The sequence below is a fragment of the Esox lucius genome, chromosome 19, assembly GCF_011004845.1.
Source record: "Esox lucius isolate fEsoLuc1 chromosome 19, fEsoLuc1.pri, whole genome shotgun sequence".
Taxonomy (NCBI): domain Eukaryota; kingdom Metazoa; phylum Chordata; class Actinopteri; order Esociformes; family Esocidae; genus Esox; species Esox lucius.
Window position 1 is genome coordinate 14,695,687 of NC_047587.1, and position 21,887 is coordinate 14,717,573.

General features: G+C 42.7%; 1 protein-coding gene across 4 annotated transcripts; it reads right to left on the bottom strand.

Annotated features, from left to right (window-relative positions):
- Window positions 1–809: 809 nt before the first annotated feature.
- LOC105018311 (protein mono-ADP-ribosyltransferase PARP6) lies at window positions 810–12,754 on the bottom strand. Of its 4 annotated transcripts, none has more exons than XM_034288117.1 (20): window positions 12,217–12,754; window positions 11,775–11,834; window positions 11,431–11,586; window positions 10,319–10,474; window positions 9,871–10,028; window positions 9,340–9,489; window positions 8,954–9,107; window positions 8,320–8,451; window positions 7,411–7,467; window positions 6,560–6,655; window positions 6,360–6,452; window positions 6,030–6,155; window positions 5,822–5,887; window positions 4,520–4,636; window positions 3,540–3,652; window positions 3,360–3,432; window positions 2,987–3,136; window positions 2,784–2,847; window positions 2,417–2,501; window positions 810–1,470 (listed from the first exon to the last, which is right to left on the bottom strand). In XM_034288117.1, the coding sequence occupies exons 2-20, from the start codon at window positions 11,775–11,777 to the stop codon at window positions 1,374–1,376; spliced, it is 2,046 nt and encodes a 681-aa protein (XP_034144008.1). In that variant the 5' UTR covers window positions 11,778–11,834; window positions 12,217–12,754; the 3' UTR covers window positions 810–1,373. The 4 variants fall into 4 exon arrangements, with proteins under 4 accessions (XP_034144008.1, XP_034144006.1, XP_034144007.1 ...); XM_034288115.1 differs by having other exon boundaries at window positions 11,775–11,927; XM_034288116.1 differs by having other exon boundaries at window positions 11,775–11,931.
- Between the last annotated feature and the right edge of the window lie 9,133 nt (window positions 12,755–21,887).

The following is a 21,887-nucleotide window of genomic DNA, read 5'->3' on the forward strand; positions in this document are numbered from 1 at the left end:
GCTACTCTGGAAAAAGACGATGTGGTTGTATCAAGGAACACAATATGACGATACTTGAACAAAAATGAGCTGCATGGTCGAGTTGCCAGAAACAAAACCTTTACTGCACCAATGCCTCAAAAAAGCTCTGTTACAATATGTCCAACAACACCTTGACACGCCTCACAGCTTCTGGCACACTGTCATTTGGAGTGACGAGACCAAAATAGAGCTCTATGGTCACAACCATAAGCGCTATGTTTGGAGAGGGGTCAACAAGGCCAATAGTGGTGATTTAATGATTTGGGATGTATGAGCTCTAAAGGCATGGGGAATCTTGTGAAAATTGATGAGAGATGAAAGCAGCATGTTTTTAGAAAATACTGGCAGACAATTTGGATTCTTCTGCATGTAAGCTGTGCATGGGACGCTCTTGGACTTCCCAGCATGACAATTAGCCTCAGCACAAGGCCAAGTTGACCCTCCAATGGTTACAGCAGAAAAAGTTGAAGGTTCTGGAGTGGCCATCACAGTCTCCTGACCTTAATATCATCAAGCCACTTTGGGGAGATCTCAAACGTGCACTTCATGCAAGACAGCCAAAGACTTTGCATGACCTGGAGGCATTTTGCCAAGACGAATGGGCAGCTACACCACCTGCAAGAATTTGGGGCCTCATAGACAACTATTAAAAAAGACTGCACCCTGTCATTGATGCTAAAGGGGGCAATACACAGTATTAAGAACCATAGGTATACAGACTTTTGAACAGGGGTCAGTTAATTTTTTTCTTTGTTGCCATGTTTTGTTTTATGATTGTGCCATTCTGTTATAACCTACAGTTGAATATGAATCCCATAAGAAATAAAAGACATGTGTTTTGCCTGCTCACTCATGTTTTCATCTCAGGTATGCAAACTTTTGAGCGCAACTGTATTGCAAATGTGTGAAATATGTGTACTTGTATATGTGTGTGAATTATAAATGTTTTTTTTTTCTCCAGATCTGACTCCTTCAGCTAGTGGATCAGCCAATACTAGCCAAACGATCTCAACCACTAGGATACATTCTGCCCCCATAGTTCTTTGTTGCCTGGCTTGATCCGATTTGGCTTGTGTTGTTTTAGTTCAACTCAGTAGCACGAAAAATACTTCCCTCTCAGATCCATACTGTAGTCCTGGTCTCCTGTTCCAGGTCAGACATTGCATGCATTTATTTTTCTTTCATGTCTCATTGACTCACAGTTTGCTCTAGCACACTATATGGTAGTCTATTACATCATCATATTTAGTGAGGCATTGCACGATCTGTCAGGTATGAGCATGGTCTGAGCAGAGGAATGCACCCACAGCGGCAGGTGGCACGCCATGGTGATCCGGTACACAGACCGTCCCTCAGCAGGACTTAGTCCCGATCACCCTGATAATCTCCTTTTCAATGCGGATGTCCTGGGTGTTGACGTTGGCATCTCCCACCTGGCCATTCTCATACCTGGAGAAGACAACGATTATCAGGGTGGTCAGAGACGTAATATATTAAATGATTATATGACTTTTTACTGTATATACAGTACACATACATATACACAGTGCCCTAAGCAATTTGATTTGGGGCCCCTCACCCCTAGCAGTTGGGGGCCACCTAGCAATTGGGTGCCCCAAGTGACCACTTATGTAGCTTATGCCTATAACCACCCCTGCACATACATTATATATATGTACACATTTAGGGATGAGGGGTTTTGGTATTTTGACAATATATAATTTCTCAAAGCTGTTCTTTGAAGTGACGGGTTAGCCATGATGTATTGGCAATATTTCACAACCCCCAGAGATGCCTTATTGTAATAATAAACCGGGTACTAACGCATTTAGATCAGTAAAAACGGATAAAATGTCATTACCTTGGTATACAGTCTCATATATCACATCTATCAGCCAATCAGCATTCAAGACACAATCCACCCAGTTTATAAATATATATTAATATATAATGTGTGGAGAAAGAAAGAAACACCGATATACATTGTACAGTATTTACACCCAGTGGTCAGTTCATTAGGAACACTTCCCTGTCAACAAACAGGGATCTTTCCTACAGATAGTCACATGACTGTTGTTTGCTATATAAACCAGGCAGGCCGGCATCAAGGCGTTCAGTTAACATTTGATTGAACATTGAAAATGAGAGACCTAAGCAACATTAAGCATGTTATGATAAGAGACATGCTGGTTCCAGGAAATCTGGGATCTTGGTGGGGTTCATTAGGACAGCAAAAAAAAGTATACTCTCCGGGTATACTCTCCCAGTTTCGGCAGATTATCTCCCAGTTGGTATCTGATTAACACTAGTAGCTGGGTAGGTGAAGTGGTTGGTACCTGATTAACACTAGCAGCTGGGTGACTTTTTTAGTGTTTTTCTGAAACTCCATACTTACACAAAGAAGAATCGTGTGCACACGTGGTCAGACATTGGACACACCCATACATCCCTGTGTTTCTGAAGATCCTTAGATGTTATCACTGAGGAAACAATCATTACAGTAATAAGGGACTGGCTGATCAAATCTAAGTTCATTGAGCTAGGAAAACATGATAGTGGGTGTTGCTGTGGTGATGGCAAAAAGCCTGTGTTACAGACCCTTAAAAAATGCATTGGGAAAATGATAACAATACTGTAGTAGTAACTGTGACAGGAAACTGGAAGAAACACCCAAAAATCTACAATGGAAGATGCCTGTGTCAGTCTTTACCAAATGGGTAAATGTGAGACAGTAATATTGCAAAACACAAACAAATATGTACCTTCACAAATCGCAATACAATTTAAATTCCTGCTCTGAAGGAACCTGGAACGTCCTGGTTGTTCCTAAAAGAAGAGGAAAGTTGAAGCTCACCCAGAAGCATACGGCATCTGTAGCATGTGATTTCATCGAGCCATCTAGACATTAAAATCCAGAGAAAAACCTGTTAAGATCATCTAATCCCAATGTGCTTTGGGTGGGAACCTGTTTCAGGGTGTTGATGTGGTTGTTAAGGTTGACCAGCTCTTGTCTAGTGGGTATGTCGTGCTGTCCTCTACCCATCCCGGAGTATCCAAAGGAGATGCTTGACACTGGGCTCAGGTAGATGCCCTTCCCATATGCAGCACCATGTAGCTGGAGGAGAGAAGAGGACAGGTCAATGGGTTTAAAAGAATCTGAAACAAGGGAAAAGACTCATGTAAGGTTTATACATATTAAAATGGTCCAATATTCAGTGTGACTCGGGAAAAGTCACTGTGAGGTCACTGTGGGGTCACCTCTTGATAAGACGGACAGTAGATCTCATGATCGTTACTACTCTGTACAATTGTCTGTTATACACTTTAGAATACCATACCTGCAGTTTTGTGCATGAGGCGTTGACTAGTCCATTCCTCATGATAGAATGCCAGTTTTCTATATGGGAACCACTGGGAGAATAGGAGAACAAATGTTAGAGAGAATACACTATTGTTTGTCTGTGTGTGTGTGTGCATGTGTGTGCATGTGTGTGAGTGTGTGTGAGTGTGTAACCTACTGGAAGGCAAAGGTGCTGCCATAGAGTTTTCTCGCTGCCCGAAAGCGAGCCTCTTTGGCAGGAGGGCTGCTGATTAACAGGAACTGATGGGGTGTGTGCATGAACCTTAGTTGCTATGGATCAAACAGACAAGAAGTCAGCAAGCAAAGCCAATTATTGTAGTAGTAGTAGTAATAGAAAGAGTAGTAGTAGTAGGAAGTGGTAATAGTTGTAGTAGTAATAGAAATAGTAGTACTAGTAGGAAGTGGTAATAGTTGTAATGGTAATAATAATAGTAGTAGTTGTAGTAGTAGTAGGCAGTGGTAATAGTTATATTAGTAATAATAGTAGTAGTAGTAGTAGTAGGGAGTGGCAATAGTTGTAGTTGTAATAGTAGTAGTAGTAGTAGTAGTTGTAGTAGTAGAAAGTGGTAAAAGTTGTAGTAGTAATAGTGGTAGTAACAGTAGTAGGAAATGGTAATAGTTGTAGTAGTAATAGTAGTAGGAAGTGGTAATAGTTGTAGTAGTAACAATAGTAGTAGTAGTAGAAGGTGGTAATAGTTGTAGTAGTAATAATAGTAGTAGTAGTAGGAAGTGGTAATAGTTGTAGTAATAATAATAGTAGTAGTAATTGTAGGGAGAGAGTGGTAATAGTTGTAGTAGTAATAGTGGTACTAGTAGTGGTAGTAGGGTGTGGTAATAGTAGTAATAATAATAATAGTAATAGTAGTAGTAAGTGGTAATAGCTGTAGAAGTAATTGTAGTAATAGTAGTGGTAGTAGGGTGTGGTAAAAGTTATAGTAGTAAGAATAATAGCAGCAGCAGTAGTAGTAGTAGGGAGGGAGTGGTAATAGTTGTAGCAGTAGTAGTAGTAGTAGTAGTAGTCGTAGGGAGTGGTAATTGTTGTAGTACTAATAACAATAGTAGTTAATAAGATTGTCTGAGTCATCCACATGTATTTAGGTGCTACAGGAGACTAGTGAGCGGCGTTGTAAAACTAACCCTGTTCAACGGCAGCTTGACAATATGTGATCTGTTGCTTGATATTATCCATCGCAGCAAAGGGTGAGCAAGTGGATCTACTGTGTCCATCTGTTTCTTGATCGATGAATATGGACCCTGAAAGATATTACATTTTAGTGGATAAATCAGTAAAAGCAGCCTAAGCCGGGGTATACCAGGATTAAATCCAACCTGAGCCACTGCCTTCGGTGGTCATACGCCAGGATTAAATTCCAACCTGAGCCACTGCCTTCGGTGGTCATACGCCAGGATTAAATCCAACCTGAGCCACTGCCTTCGGTGGTCATACGCCAGGATTAAATCCAACCTGAGCCACTGCCTTCGGTGGTCATACGCCAGGATTAAATCCAACCTGAGCCAATGCCTTCCGTGGTCATATACCAGGATTAAATCCAGCCTGAGCCACTGTCTTCGGTGGTCATACGCCACGTTTAAATCCAGCCTGAGCTACTGTCTTCGGTGGTCATAAACCAGGATTAAATCCAGCCTGAACCACTGCCTTCTGTGGTCATATACCAGGATTAAATCCAGCCTGAGCCACTGCCTTCCGTGGTCATACGCCAGGATTAAATCCAGCCTGAGCCATTGCCTTCGGTGGTCATATACCAGGATTAAATCCAGCCTGAGCCACTGCCTTCGGTGGTCATACGCCACGTTTAAATCCAGCCTGAGCCACTGCCTTCGGTGGTCATACGCCAGGATTAAATCCAGCCTGAACCACTGCCTTCCGTGGTCATATACCAGGATTAAATCCAGCCTGAGCCATTGCCTTCGGTGGTCATATACCAGGATTAAATCCAGCCTGAGCCACTGCCTTCGGTGGTCATACGCCACGTTTAAATCCAGCCTGAGCCACTGCCTTCGGTGGTCATACGCCACGTTTAAATCCAGCTTGAGCTACTGCCTTCGGTGGTCATAAACCAGGATTAAATCCAGCCTGAGCCACTGCCTTCCGTGAAATTCAACACTACTGTTGTTTGCTCCTTGGGGTTTAAGGCTAGGTGTTATGTAAAAGCACTTTGTGACATCTGCTGATGTAAAAAGGGCTTGATAAATAAATTTGATTGATTGATTGAAAATAAATTTGGTCATATACCAGGATTAAATCAGCCCACTACTCTTCTAACAAAATTCTCCTCCATCATTCACCACTCTTTCTCCAATAGAGCATATAAATGCCAGAAAACATAACTTTAACGTATCTTTTAAAAAAAGAAATCAAGGGACACATTTATTAAGTATGCAAAACAGACATTTTAAACATTGTATTACTTAAGTCACCTGTGTCATCTGCCTGATCATCATGACGCTGTCCAGAGCTTTCAGCAGCCTGTCGAAGCTCTTCCTCTGTGGAAATATAGATATTGATTGATCAATCGATAATATAATCCCTAAAAATGTGACAGCAGACGACTCACAAATGACTCACTGTACATGGCTTTCCATCGCCGACAGCATACTTTTATTCTGAATAAATCCAGTACAGTACCTCAGGACTGAAGGCCAGGGACTTGGGGTTCAATGGATCGACCACTGAGGGGTACGGTTCGAGGATGACGGTATTCCGAGAGGACTCCACAGCGGCCCTGCACATGGCCACCAGCAGGTCCACCACCTGGACCCCAGAGACCAGGTGGTCATAATCAGGCCCGGTTCTAGGCATAAGCGACGGAAGTGGTCGCATAGGGCCCCCTACCGCTAGAGCCCCAAAGAAAATGTTGCATAGGGCCCCCAAAAGGCTAGAGTCGGCACTGGTCATGATCATAGTATAATGAGGCGCACGGCGTGTGTGTGCATGTGTATGTGTCCCAATATGTACCTCTGCTCCAGTGGCCACCTCCTCTGAAGCGTCGGCCATCACTCCCAACGTATAAAAAGAGAACACACACAGTTCCCGGCCGCACACGGTAGACTGTAAACAAAAGAACAAACAGGCCTTTCACGGTCCCACTTCCACATTAAAGTCATCCATTCAAGATGATGGGTGATGATGCTTTTTTCGTAAGTTACGGAGCACACCTTTAACATGTAGCCGTTCTGAAAAACGTGTCGCTCGTCGCAGACAACACAATATTCATTCAGAGTGGGAATCCTCTGTTCTGCATATTTCATCACCTATATGCAACAAGAGTAGAGGCGACTGGTACAGAAATTCAACAGAGCACATTAAACTAATCTTCTAGCTAATTTAGTCATTTTGCAGTTTTAGTAAACAGATGTGTGATTGCATTTCCTGTAGCCATCTTAGAATGTGTAATATTTAAAAGAGTTTGTTACATCAATCATTCACAAAGGCTTTATCCGGGCTGTCTGATATACACTCACCTAAGGATTATTAGGAACACCTGTTCAATTTCTCATTAATGCAATTATCTAATCAACCAATCACATGGCAGTTGCTTCAATGCATTTAGGGGTTTGGTCCTGGTCAAGACAATCTCCTGAACTCCAAACTGAATGTCAGAATGGGAAGGAAATGTGATTTAAGCAATTTTGAGTGTGGCATGGTTGTTGGTGCCAGACGGGCCGGTCTGAGTATTTCACAATCTGCTCAGTTACTGGGATTTTCACGCACAACCATTTCTAGGGTTTACAAAGAATGGTGTGAAAAGGGAAAAACATCCAGTATGCGAAAATGCCTTGTTGATGCTAGAGGTCAGAGTAGAATGGGCCGACTGATTCAAGCTGATAGAAAAGCAACTTTGACTGAAATAACCACTCGTTACAACCGAGGTATGCAGCAAAGCATTTGTGAAGCCACAACACGCACAACCTTGAGGCGGATGGGCTACAACAGCAGAAGACACCACCGGGTACCACTCATCTCCACCACAAATAGGAAAAAGAGGCTACAATTTGCATGAGCTCACCAAAATTGGACAGTTGAAGACTGGAAGAATGTTGCCTGGTCTGATGAGTCTCGATTTCTGTTGAGACATTCAGATGGTAGAGTCAGAATTTGGCATAAACAGAATGAGAACATGGATCCATCATGCCTTGTTACCACTGTACAGGCTGCTGGTGGTGGTGTAATGGTGTGGGGGATGTTTTATTGGCACACTTTACGCCCCTTAGTGCCAATTGGGCATCGTTTAAATGCCACGGCCTACCTGAGCATTGTTTCTGACCATGTCCATCCCTTTATGACCACCATGTACCCATCCTCTGATGGCTACTTCCAGCAGGATAATGCACCATGTCACAAAGCTCAAATCATTTCAAATTGGTTTCTTGAACATGACAATGAGTTCACTGTACTGAAATGGCCCCCACAGTCACCAGATCTCAACCCAATAGATCATCTTTGGGATGTGGTGGAACGGGAGCTTGTGCCCTGGATGTGCATCCCACAAATCTCCATCAACTGCAAGATGCTATCCTATCAATATGGGCCAACATTTCTAAAGAATGCTTTCAGCACCTTGTTGAATCAATGCCATGTAGACTTAAGGCAGTTCTGAAGGCAAAAGGGGGTCAAACACAGTATTAGTATGGTGTTCCTAATAATCCTTTAGGTGAGTGTATTTGTAGGTTTTAAACAGTATCCAAAACCAATCTGTAATATTTGTAGGTTTTAAACAGTACCAAAAACCAGTCTGTAATTTTTGTAGGTTTTTAAACAGTACCCAAGACCAGTCTGGTGTATTTTCTGGTTTTTAAACCATACCCAAGACCAGTCTGAAATGTAAGTTTGATTGAACCAAACACAATGTTTACTGACAGTGAATCGTTTATATACATTGCATGTGTTTTCCTGAAGACAGTGCATTAGGCCATACCTGTACTAAGAAACCATGTTGTAATGTGGGGACTGACTTGCAGTGAACCAGGGCCTCAGAGGAGAAGAGCAGCTCGATCAGCTGTTTGGTTGTGATGTGAGCTGGAGACCGAACTGCAGACACCGCCACCCTCTGAGGCAGGGCAGAGGACAAGACAGCATGTCAACCGACAGGGTCAACTTCAAGACAGGGAACGGTGGCTAGAATGAACCAGCAGGACCAAGTCCAACAATGTCAACCGTCTTAGTTGTCAGACTCTTGATGCTGTCAGCCTGACTGTGGATCACTGCGTGCTTTGTTGTCAACATGGCGATGACAATGACCATAGGAGTGGGAAAGAAAGTGATGAAGCCAATATGGAATGGATTAGATCCATGGCACACAGTGGTAGCTGCGGGGCATGGTGGGTGTAGCTGAGGGGCATGGTGGGTGTAGCTGAGGGGCATGGTGGGTGTAGCTGAGGGGCATGGTGGGTGTAGCTGCGGGGCATGGTGGGTGTAGCTGAGGGGCATGGTGGGTGTAGCAGAGGGGCGTGGTGGGTGTAGCTGAGGGGCATGGTGGGTGTAGCTGCGGGGCATGGTGGGTGTAGCTGAGGGGCATGGTGGGTGTAGCTGAGGACAGGTAGTGACCATACCTTGCCATTAGGTGTGTAGGTGAACAATTCTCCTGTAGGGTTCTTAATAGTGTAAGAAACAGTCCGGTTCATGAGTCGATTGATTCTCATCTCTGGTCCAACCAGCTTTACCTTCAGAGGCAAAGGATCTTGGCCGTTGTGGACTTCACCGGGTCTGGACCATACAGGGAGGGATTTGTAAAAGTCCAGAAACTCCTCCTGAACTGTAACTGTCGTAGATACATGTGGACATCTGAGAGGATCTGGATTCAAGCAATATAAAGGTAGCTAAACCTAACCCTTTGATGGCTCAGCCATATTGAATTTACTCTGCGTAGGAAGAACTGGGTGTTGTATGGGTTTTTTTCCTGAGTACATTTCTGAAGTGGGAATGAACGGTAACGTACCTGGACCCGGGTGACAGGATGCTGAGTCCGGCCCGGAACCTTTTGATGGTTCCTCCAGGTTTGAACCAGCTGTGTCGGGTCTTCTGTTGGGCCACAAGTGTTTCATTGCTCAGGTCCTTCCACTGCTGGGACACGAAGCTGCTCAAAACCCTAGGAGGTAAGAAGAAGACACCCCCGTAACCCATTTGTATTTGGACAATGTGATTATTTGTGTTCCAATTCTGTTTATGTTTCTGTCTTATGAAGTGACAAAGTGAAGTGACAATTATGGCTTTGTAACATTTCAAAAACTCAACATCTGGGCCAAGACCACTTTGCCATCATAGACCCTTGTGAGGCCGATCGCAGCTCTACCAGCTATCGGTGGGCAGAGGCTTGAATGCATGCCAACATTCTTCACGTTGTCTGCCTTCTGCCAGTCCCCAGACCACTGCAAACTGCAGATGAGATCCATACTACCAGAACCTGGCCGTGAATATATTAAGGACAAAGCAAGGTGTTTCCAATGGGGTGTATTCTGGGAATGCTCACTTTCGTAGCTGCAGACCCAGGCTAAATGCATCTCTGTTAGACGGCTGGAAGACCTCCACAGTGGGTTCTGGCCCATCCAAGTACTGGGACAGAGAGAAGCGCAGCCGGATGATAATGGGTTCCCCTGGGATGATCTTCCACGCCCTGGCCACGTCATCCTAGGGATAAGAAAGACACAAATTTAACGTGAACAGCGTAAGAAAAATTTCCACTTCATCTATTTTATACACCGTGTAAGTATGGAAACCTCAGACAGCCAGTGTGGCGGTTCCATGCTACCAGTTTAAATTGTCGGTATGTACTGCAAATGCACTTGGCAAATGAAGGTGATTCTGATTCTCAGTGATTCTGAGGGTCACCAACATTACTTTAAATAAATCTGTGGCATCTATAGTATTTAGGCCAGAGCAACAGCGATGCAAGGCAGCAACATAAACTCAGAACTCACATCCAAGAAGTTGACGTTGATGTGCAGGTCAACGTCCACGTCATCGATCGACCTGTATTCTCTGACGGAGACAGCAGAGTCCTGGTAGATGTCCCTCGCTGCCGCTACGTCCCTGTCCAGCTGGGGACTTCTGTAGAGGTCGGCCTCAAAGCCATCCTACGGATGCAGTGTGGGATCTTAAGCACTTTGTAACGTTGTGGGAATTGAAAAGGGACGTAACGTATCAACAGAAATGGCTGTGTAGTATTAAACTGTGGAATAAAAAAATAAACAAATATCGTTTCAGCGAAAGTAAAAGAGAAAAATATTCCAGAACAACAAAGAACAACTGACAATATGTACAGTTGTCCGTTTACTACACTGCCACACAACCACACACAAGACATTTACCTCACAAACTAAACCATTTAGCCATCACATGAAGTTAATTAGGGGATTAAACTGGACCCAATCCTTCCAGAACCACAGGGGGGACAACAGAGTTCACTCAGTTCACACAAATCCCCTGGCTTTCCAGAAAACCCACTTGGAGGATTAGTTGGAAATATAAAGGAAAACCCAGAATCCTACCGCGAAGATTTCTGGAAAATGGGAATCCTGTGACTGTTCCTGGATTAGAGCAGACTAAGACTGAATGGTCCTGTATGAGCTGTCAACCACTGGACCTGGACACTGTTCTGCCTACTGAATGCGCTGAATGAGCGTTCACTAATGACCAGAATGTTATTTTCCTCTGAGGAGATTTAAGGAGCTCCTCTGGTGCTCTGTGTGTGGTATGTGTGTAGCATCACTAAGAGTTGTAGGTTACAGAAGGATCAGCTGGCTTGTAGAGCCATATGTTAGCCCTGTCCTGCTCCCTGGCTAATCCTCAGTTTGTGTCAGTCAGGTAGCTTAGATATGACCAGGGCTTACTCGGAGCAGCGGTCGGTAAAAATAAACACAACATCAATACCGGCCAAGAATTGTATTTTGTGTGTCTCTGATGAAGGCCAAGAAATGCATCTGTTAGAACAATAGAAACTCCAACACTGTATAAATCAGTAATACTACACCTCAAGACATTCATTTCTATCTTCAATGCATATAGTCCCATTACAGAGAATAATATTTACTTGGGTTGCGCATAGGTACTCCTCATCCTCCTCAATGTAGCTCTCCTCTTCCTCTGATTGGTTGTTATCAGTCCAGTTGCACTCATCTGATTGGTTGTTGTCAGTGCAGTGGCACTCGTCTGATTGGTTTTTGGTCCAGCACTGACATTCAATGTCCTGTTATTGTTTGGAGAGGGAATAAACTGTAACAGTAAAGTACCGTCCCTCTAGCCTCAGGTTCCCCACCCATTTAACAAAGCAGTAAAATGGTGAAAAATATTCAGTAAAAAGTCAAATCTTACTATAAAAGATTGAGAGAAGTACAGAGGACACACATCAAATAGGACTAATAAGCATGGGCTCACCATTTGCTCAGTTCTTTGGCCCTTCCTCAGCAGAAGTGTGAACAGTCTTTATCATCCATTCTGGTTGTGATTGATGAAATAAAACCAGCTGGTTATTGTGGTGATCAGCGCAGGCAAACTTAATCACTTCAACTGCACCCATGACGATCTCACCTGCCTCCACAAGCAGTATATTAATATGCATCCACCACTGGTTAAATGAAGTACATACAATACCACACCATGGCTGTTTTTCACCAGTACTGTATGGCCTACAGCTTTAGGGTTAACAACTAAGGATGGCCTATAACAGCCACTTGTTTAATGAATCATTCATTCATATGGTCATCCAATATAGACATATCTGAATGCAGTCGTGAAATGACAGGACAACAACATAACAGACTAGGTAAACATCTGTGCTCTCACTGTGATGCACTGTGATGCACCTGTCAATATTCACCTTCTCGAGAGGAGGACGAGGGCACGTGGTGTTTCCTCCATAAGTCAATATATGAAAAGACGCTGGAACTCCAATGTAAAAAAGAAAAAAAAGAGGAAAAATGAAAGAAGGAAAAAAGGACAAAAAGAAAAAGACAGCAAAAGTAGTACGAAGAGGATGAAATCAAAATAGGTAACCCTCAAAACATCCGTGAAGGTATCTGTTCCATTGTGCATAGGAACCCACAGGAAACAGGCTCAGGTCCTGTATGCAGTCAGTGTTGTACGGTACTAATCCAGGTGTGACTCACAGAGCCACGTCTGTTTATTTCAAGGGTTCTCCCAAAGGTCGATCTGCCTTTATGTCCGTCGGTTTTTCTGTCTGCCTGTCTGTCTGTTTGCCCCTCTGTCTGTCTATCTCTCTACCATGTGGCATTAGCTGCATGTGGGGAGGCGTGCCGATGGGTCTCAGAAACCTGAGCCCAATTAGTTAGTGTGGTATACCCCAGCCCAGTCCTGGATCTGCGGACGCTGTCTCGCCAACCCAATCCTCCGGCAACCACCACACCTACCTGGACCAGGCTAGGGAAGCCACGGGGGAGGGGCATTAAATGGGTAACGATCAGGGGAGTTGACTGGAAAGTGGCAGTGACCGGACTACACTACCTATGAAGGAGGTGAAATAGTACAAGACAGCCAAAGAGGTCTGGAAATGACCAGGCTATACTACTAGTGACAGTAAACCCTGTTATGTCCAACAATGGGACAGTCAACCCTGTTATGTCCAACACTCTGACAGTCAACCCTGTTATGTCCAACACTCTGACAGTCAACCCTGTTCTGGTCAACCTGGTTGTGTTCAACACTGTGACTGTAAAACATGTTCTACGGTGTTGTAGTCAACCCTATTGCACTCAATCCTGCAATGCTGAACTTTATGAAGTTTAAATGTTGCGTTTAATTTTGTTGTGGTCAAACATGTTATTTTCAACTCTGTTACGTTCACAGTTAGGATCAACCATGCTGTGGTCAACCCTTGTTACTTTATTCATTTATTTTTTTACCTTTAGCATTATTAAAAATGTTAAATATTTGGTCTTTACAACAGAATGTTACAGTTTGGTAAAATCATTTTTCTTTACATTACCAAGTTTAGTCAATTAGTGAGACAACCAAGCCAAAGTATTGGGGGATTTGATGCATAGAGACAGAACGAAGCTGCCTTCAGTCTTGTTGATCTGATTAGTACAGCATCCTGCTATGCTAATCTCAGAGGGCCGGACATTGCAAATGGAGACACTTTCAAATCTCTTGAAGTTGCCGCTATCATAGCAACATAATTAATAGAATGGCTGTCTCCATTTAAGCCAATGAAGGATTTCAGTGTAGCTCAGTTGATGGACCACAGTGCTTGCGATGCTAGGGATGTGGGTTCAAATATTTTCTGTATATAGTCGCTCTGGATAATAGCGCCTTCTGAATTTCGTCAATGTAAGCAACAATCAATGGGAGGATGGCCACTGCCGCCGATGAATTCACCAGACAACATAACTGAGGAGTACCTAGTCTAATCATAAAGAGAGGAAACTGTTTTCAGTCAATTCACCTAGTAAGTTAAGGTTCAAAAAAGGTTTTCATCAAATTAAAAGATGTTAAGGTCTCTGTTACAGGAAAACTCTAGAATAGCTTCTTTAATTTGGATTCCTAGGAAATCTGCTAAACAAACTGAAGTTGTGCAACTCTTCTCAAAGGCTTCTGTCGGGGACTGCTTCCAAAATGATGCCCTAGGTCACCCCACGCTCAGGTCAGACGTAATGCACTATATAGTGAACAAAACACTATTTGGGACACAGGAATGACTGTGACTCCCTGACCTTAATCAGTATTTATCCCCATTAGCCGTCTATCTACCTGCTGTTGGTCTGAGGACAGGCCAGTCTCAACATGTGACCTGCAGGATGGAGTCTCCTTCCCACCGGAGACTTATTTTCATTCTCAAAGAGGCTACTTAGCAGAGGCTCTAATTCCGAACAAATAACCATAGTGAGTATATACATTTTCATGCTGGCCCCCCTGTGGGAATGGAATCTGGCTTTTAAATCACCAAGCACTATCCACTGAGCTAAACCTAGAATACCAACAACAAGTGCCTTTTTTAATTGGGTTCTGATTTTACCATTCTCTTGTGGCTGGACATTCGGTGTGGTGTGAAGTTGCCTATCAGTTCTAAGTAATGGTGTTTCCCTGGGATTGCATTGACATTGAGTTGGCATTGGATTAGCATTGGGTTGGCATTGGGTTGGTATTGGATTGGCATTGGATTAACATTGGGTTGGTATTAGATTAGCATTGGTTCTATTGGTTTAATTTCAGTAACTTTGTAAATAAAATTTTAGAACCGGGGTTCCTGACCTAGAAATGGGATGCCGTGGGGACCGTGGGGCTGATTTGAGAGGTGAAAATGAATAAACATATGTTGACGTATGTTACTCTCTAAAAGATTATGTCACAATGAGCTTGTTTTAGTGATTGTTTTCTAACTTGAAAAGAAATTGAGAGAACTGAATGTTAACCTTGTAAATGACTGAAGGACTTGCTCCGTTCAACCCACACAGAAAACTCATATGGAAACTCACATGCAAAACATATATGCACATATACAGTGGGGCAAAAAAGTATTTAGTCAGTCACCAATTGTGCAAGTCCTCCCACTTAAAAAGATGAGAGAGGCCTGTAATTTTCATCATAGGTACACTTCAACTACGAGAGACGAAATGAGAAAAAAAAATCCAGAAAATCACATTGTAGGATTTTTAATGAATTAATTGATAAATTCCTCTGTAAAATAAGGTCACCTACAAACAAGCAAGATTTCTGGCTATCACCGACCTGTAACTTCTTCTTTAAGAGGCTCCTCTGTCCTTCACTCGTTACCTGTATTAATGACACCTGTTTGAACTTGTTATGAGTATAAAAGACACCTGTCCACAACCTCAAACTCCACTACAGCCAAGACCAAAGAGCTGTCAAAGGACACCAGAAACAACATTGTAGACCTGCACCAGGCTGGGAAGACTGAATCTGCAATAGGTTAGCAGCTTGGTGTGAAGAAATCAACTGTTTGGAGCAATTATAAGAAAATGGAAGACATACAAGATCACTGATAATCTCCCTCGATCTGGGGCTCCACGCAAGATCTCACCCCGTGGGGTCAAAATTATCACAAGAACGGTGAGCACCACACGGGGGGACCTAGTGAATGACCTGCAGAGAGCTGGGACCGAAGTAACAAAGGCTACCATCAGTAACACACTACGCCGCTAGGGACTCAAATCCTGCAGTGCCAGACGTTTCCCCCTGCTTAAGCCAGTACATGTCCAGGCCCGTCTGAGGTTTGCTAGAGAGCATTTGGATGGTCCAGAAGAGGATTGGGAGAATGTCATATGGTCAGATGAAACCAAAATATAACTTTTTGGTAAAAACTCAACTCGTCATGTTTGGAGGAGAAAGAATGCTGAGTTGCATCCAAAGAACACCATACCTACTGTGAAGCATAGGGGTGGAAACATCATGCTTTGGGGATGTTTTTCTGCAAAGGGACCAAGACGACTGATCTGTGTAAAGGAAAGAATGAATGGGGCCATGTATCGTGAGATTTTGAGTGAAAACCTCCTTTCATCAACAAGGGCATTGAAGAAGAAACGTGGCTGGGTCTTTCAGCATGATAATGATCCCAAACACACCGCCCGGGCAACGAAGGAGTGGCTTCGTAAGAAGCATTTCAAGGTCCTGGAGTGGCCTAGCCAGTCACCAGATCTCAACCCCATAGAAAATCTTTGGAGGGAGTTGAAAGTCTGTGTTGACCAGCGACAGCCCCAAAACATCACTGCTCTAGAAGAGATCTGCATGGAGGAATGGGCCAAAATATCAGCAAGTGTGTGAAAACCTTGTGAAGACTTACAGAAAACGTTTGACCTCGGTCATTGTCAACAAAGGGTATATAACAAAGTATTGAGATGAACTTTTGTTATTGACCAAATACTTATTTTCCACCATAATTTACCAATAAATTCATTAGAAATCCTACAAAGTGATTTTCTGGATAATTTTTTTCTCATTTTGTCTCTCATAGTTGAAGTGTACCTATGATGAAAATTACAGGCCTCTCTCATCTTTTTAAGTGGGAGGACTTGCACAATTGGTGGCTGACTAAATACTTTTTTGTCCCACTGTATGTAGAGGATTTCTCAACATATATTTGTGTTTATATGTGCCCTGAATACGTTCATGAAATATATAAATTGCGCTTCTCACAAAATCATAATACATGTCATATATTTTAATGTTGAATATTATGCGTTAAAATAATGAAATATATGAATATGCAGTACTTTAAGCATTTCTCATCAACAAATCATGGAATTAACCTTCAAGATATTATTTTTCAGAGAATTTCCTTAATACTGTGAGTTAAACTAATTATCGTTGGCAAAATGGGGAGCAAACCAACATAACCACCAGTCTAGGCCTTATTGCATTACATTAATTACTTAAAAAGACAATTATTATCTTTTACAAACAAGAGCCAGTTTGTAAACTGTACAGTATGTATTCACCATAATATCTATTAAATACATTGTAAATGCAAGTAAAGAAACAACTGGTTAGAATCATTCATCCTAATTTCATAAGGACCTTTATTCACAGTGTCATACAACTGCCATTGTGTCACAATATAATGGTAAATGTTAAATATAAAAATATATGTTTTTGAAATATATGTCAATATATAATACTTCCATGTGGGTGTCACCCTAGGTTTAAGAGATTATCCTGTGTTTCATGTGATGACATTGGAAGAGAAAGAGGGTGCGTCCCTTTCATTTGACGAATAAATGACCTCTCAACCAGGAGTACACTGAACAATACTAAACAGAACACAGCATGTGCTGGCAACTTCTGTCTATTCATGTAGGTTAACATGACCACTGTTTTAGAAAGACAGATGGCATATTTTAAAACACATGATTAATGGACAACATATGTTTGGGGTCTGAAAGACACAGAGCTCTGCGGCTTAAATGATACCAGGCCATTTATGGATACTGGACAATCTGTTTCTATGTATTGTAGAGGGTTGTTGTTGCGTCGGGGGCCAGATTCAACCTTCATTGAGGTCCGTCATTTTTTATATTGCCACCCTCACCCATGACTTAGAGCTACTAAGACTTAGAATTAAATAAGTTTCAGTTGGTATGTCAGAATAAAGTCTCTGGGTGATCACAGTAGCCTAGACTGCAGCAACATAGACTACCATACTACAACAACAAAGCAGCACTGTCTCAATCCTTATAACACTGTCACATATTATCCACTAGAGGGAGCTACTGGATCTCCAATTCACATTTCTGATACTGTAAACGCCCAGTAAATCATTTTTCCCAGTATATGCTGATAAAAAATATTTTAGCAGGCTGATAATCAATACAAATACTAAAAATTATAAATCGATGCAAGGCAGGAGTAGGTAAAACCAACACATTCACATGGTCAACTTTGGATGCAATGGTCTGAAGATTCTATACAGTTCTTAGTAATCTAACTAAACAACCAGTAAACAATAGGTTGATTTATTGATTATGTCCATACACTGCAAAGCCTGTTGACATGGGTCTAATAAGCACTGGTGTAGGTCACTCATTGACCCGTAGGGCAGAACTGTGAGGAAAAACTTATGTGTGTTAGTCTACATCTGTGTGTGTATACGTGTGTGCAGGTGTGTATACGAGTGTGTGTGTGTGTGTGTGTGTTTACGTCTGCATGCGTGTATATACATTTGTTTGGGTGTGTAAACTTGTATGTGTGTGTGAGTGCATGTGTGTGTGGGTGTGTGGAGGTGTGTATGTGTCCATCACTTGAGAGAAGGAGGGGCACAGTATTGACAGGAAGTTGTTCTGATTAGTGTGGATTAAAGAGTGCAGTGACTGGATGAGCAATGAGTAAACAACCCACTGGATAAAAGCTGGTTGATTAAATGTTGATTCCATGTAATTTTAACAAAATAATGCAAGGTAATGGTCAACTTTGCAAATATTCACAACACCTCCACACGCTGGAACACAACAAAGTCGTCAACAGTCAATACGACTGAACCTGACAGAGACAAGGCCATTTCTGTCTCCATGACGACAGTAAGATCCATGGTGACTGGCTCCATGACGACAGGAGCGATGCATTTTATATTAACATCCCTCCATAACACTCTGGGGGAAGCCAACAATGCAAAACACGGTTATGGGAGAAGCTGAATGGACATACAACTCCATTTTGAAAAAAAATAGGATGCTGATGATGAGATCCCCAAACTCTTTGCAATTTTATGTTGAGAAATGTTATTCTTAAATTGTTGCACTATTTGCCTGCGCTGTCTTTCACAGAGTGGTGAACCCCTCCATCCTCATTTGTGACAGACCCATCCTCTCTGGAATGTTCTTTTAATACCCAATCATGTTACTGACCTGTTGCCAAATTACCTAATTAGTGGTGTGATATACCACCAGGTTTAGTTTTTTAGCATTACACAACTTTTCCAGTCTTTTGTCGCCTTTGTCCCAACTTTTTTGAAGCATGTTGCTGGCATAAAATTTAAAATGGGCATATATTTGTAAAGAATCCATAAATTGCCTCAGTGTCAACATTTGATGTGTTCTCTTATCTGTCTTGTTTTTGTACTATTTTCTATTGAATATAGGGTTTAAATGATTTGCATTATTTACATTTTCGCAGCATCCCAACTTTTTGGAAAACAGGGTTGTTGTTTGAAAAGATGCAGACATAGACTAGAGATCAGAAGGGTTGCAAAATCCTGGTGGATTTTCCAAGATTCCCTGTTGTTTCAGAAATATTGGATATTGTCCAGATTTCCTGATTATTCCCTCCTGATTCTAGGAATCTTCTATCTTGGAAATTACCAGATTTTCATACTAGAGAAATTCCAACTGGGTTTTTTGTAAAAACACTTTGTGACAACTGCTGATGTAAAATGGGCTTTATAAATAAATGTGATTGATTTGATTGATTCTGCTCTTTCAGATACTCTGAGACACAACGCAGTATCAGACACTCTGAGACACAACTCTGCATCAGACACTCTGAAACACAATGCTGTATCAGACACTCTGAGACACAACGCTGTATCAGACACTCTGAGACACAAAGCTGTATCAGACACTCTGAGACACAACGCTGTATCAGACACTCTGAGACACAACGCTGTATCAGACACTCTGAGACACAACTCTGTATCAGACACTCTGAGACACAACGCTGTATCAGACACTCTGAGACACAACGCTGTATCAGACACTCTGAGACACAACTCTGCATCACACTCTGAGACACAATGCTACATCAGACACTCTGAGACACAACGCTGTATCAGACACTCTGAGACACAACGCTGTATCAGACACTCTGAGACACAACTCTGCATCACACTCTGAGACACAATGCTACATCAGACACTCTGAGACACAACGCTGTATCAGACACTCTGAGACACAACGCTGTATCAGACACTCTGAGACACAACGCTGTATCAGACACTCTGAGACACAACGCTGTATCAGACACTCTGAGACACAACGCTGTATCAGACACTCTGAGACACAACGCTGTATCAGACACTGAGACACAACTCTGCATCACACTCTGAGACACAACGCTGTATCACACTCTGAGACACAATGCTGTATCAGACACTGAGACACAACTCTGCATCACACTCTGAGACACAATGCTGCATCAGACACTCTGAGACACAACTCTGCATCAGACACTCTGAGACACAACGCTGTATCACACTCTGAGACACAATGCTGTATCAGACACTGAGACACAACTCTGCATCACACTCTGAGACACAATGCTGCATCAGACACTCTGAGACACAACGCTGTATCACACTCTGAGACACAACGCTGTATCAGACACTCTGAGACACAACGCTGTATCAGACACTCTGAGACACAACGCTGTATCAGACACTCTGAGACACAACTCTGCATCAGACACTCTGAGACACAACGCTGTATCAGACACTCTGAGACACAACGCTGTATCAGACACTCTGAGACACAACGCTGTATCAGACACTGAGACACAACTCTGCATCACACTCTGAGACACAACGCTGTATCAGACACTCTGAGACACAACGCTGTATCAGACACTCTGAGACACAACGCTGTATCAGACACTCTGAGACACAATGCTGCATCAGACACTCTGAGACACAAAGCTGTATCAGACACTCTGAGACACAACGCTGTATCAGACACTCTGAGACACAACGCTGTATCAGACACTCTGAGACACAACTCTGTATCAGACACTCTGAGACACAACGCTGTATCAGACACTCTGAGACACAATGCTGTATCAGACACTCTGAGACACAACTCTGCATCACACTCTGAGACACAATGCTACATCAGACACTCTGAGACACAACGCTGTATCAGACACTCTGAGACACAACGCTGTATCAGACACTCTGAGACACAACGCTGTATCAGACACTCTGAGACACAACGCTGTATCAGACACTCTGAGACACAACGCTGTATCAGACACTCTGAGACACAACGCTGTATCAGACACTGAGACACAACTCTGCATCACACTCTGAGACACAACGCTGTATCACACTCTGAGACACAATGCTGTATCAGACACTGAGACACAACTCTGCATCACACTCTGAGACACAATGCTGCATCAGACACTCTGAGACACAACGCTGTATCACACTCTGAGACACAACGCTGTATCAGACACTCTGAGACACAACGCTGTATCAGACACTCTGAGACACAACGCTGTATCAGACACTCTGAGACACAACTCTGCATCAGACACTCTGAGACACAACGCTGTATCAGACACTCTGAGACACAACGCTGTATCACACTCTGAGACACAATGCTGTATCAGACACTGAGACACAACGCTGTATCAGACACTGAGACACAACGCTGTATCACTCTCTGAGACACAATGCTGTATCAGACACTGAGACACAACTCTGCATCAGACACTCTGAGACACAACGCTGTATCACACTCTGAGACACAACGCTGTATCAGACACTCTGAGACACAACGCTGTATCAGACACTCTGAGACACAACGCTGTATCAGACACTCTGAGACACAACGCTGTATCAGACACTCTGAGACACAACGCTGTATCAGACACTCTGAGACACAACGCTGTATCAGACACTCTGAGACACAACTCTGTATCAGACACTCTGAGACACAACGCTGTTTTAGACTCTGGGATGTGACACTCTATGACAGTCATAGGTCACCAGTGCATGGTCAACATAGGACAAATACCTGGAATATCAATGCATTTAAAACTGTCTTGCGTGCTGTTTTTCCGAGACAACATGTACTCTCCTTCAAATTTTAATGTTTCAAATAACATGTATTTTATTTGTATCTTTTTTTAGTGGAAAGCTGAGTATGAAATGCATTAAAAGATAACTTCTAAGAGCATTACTTGTTTTTTTTTATAAAGGAACTGTGGGTCCTAGTGCAGGCACAGTGATTACTGTCATATCCTCTTAAAATATTTGTCTGTACATATTAGAGTCAGAGAATTATATAAAGAAACCTTCAAAAGTGG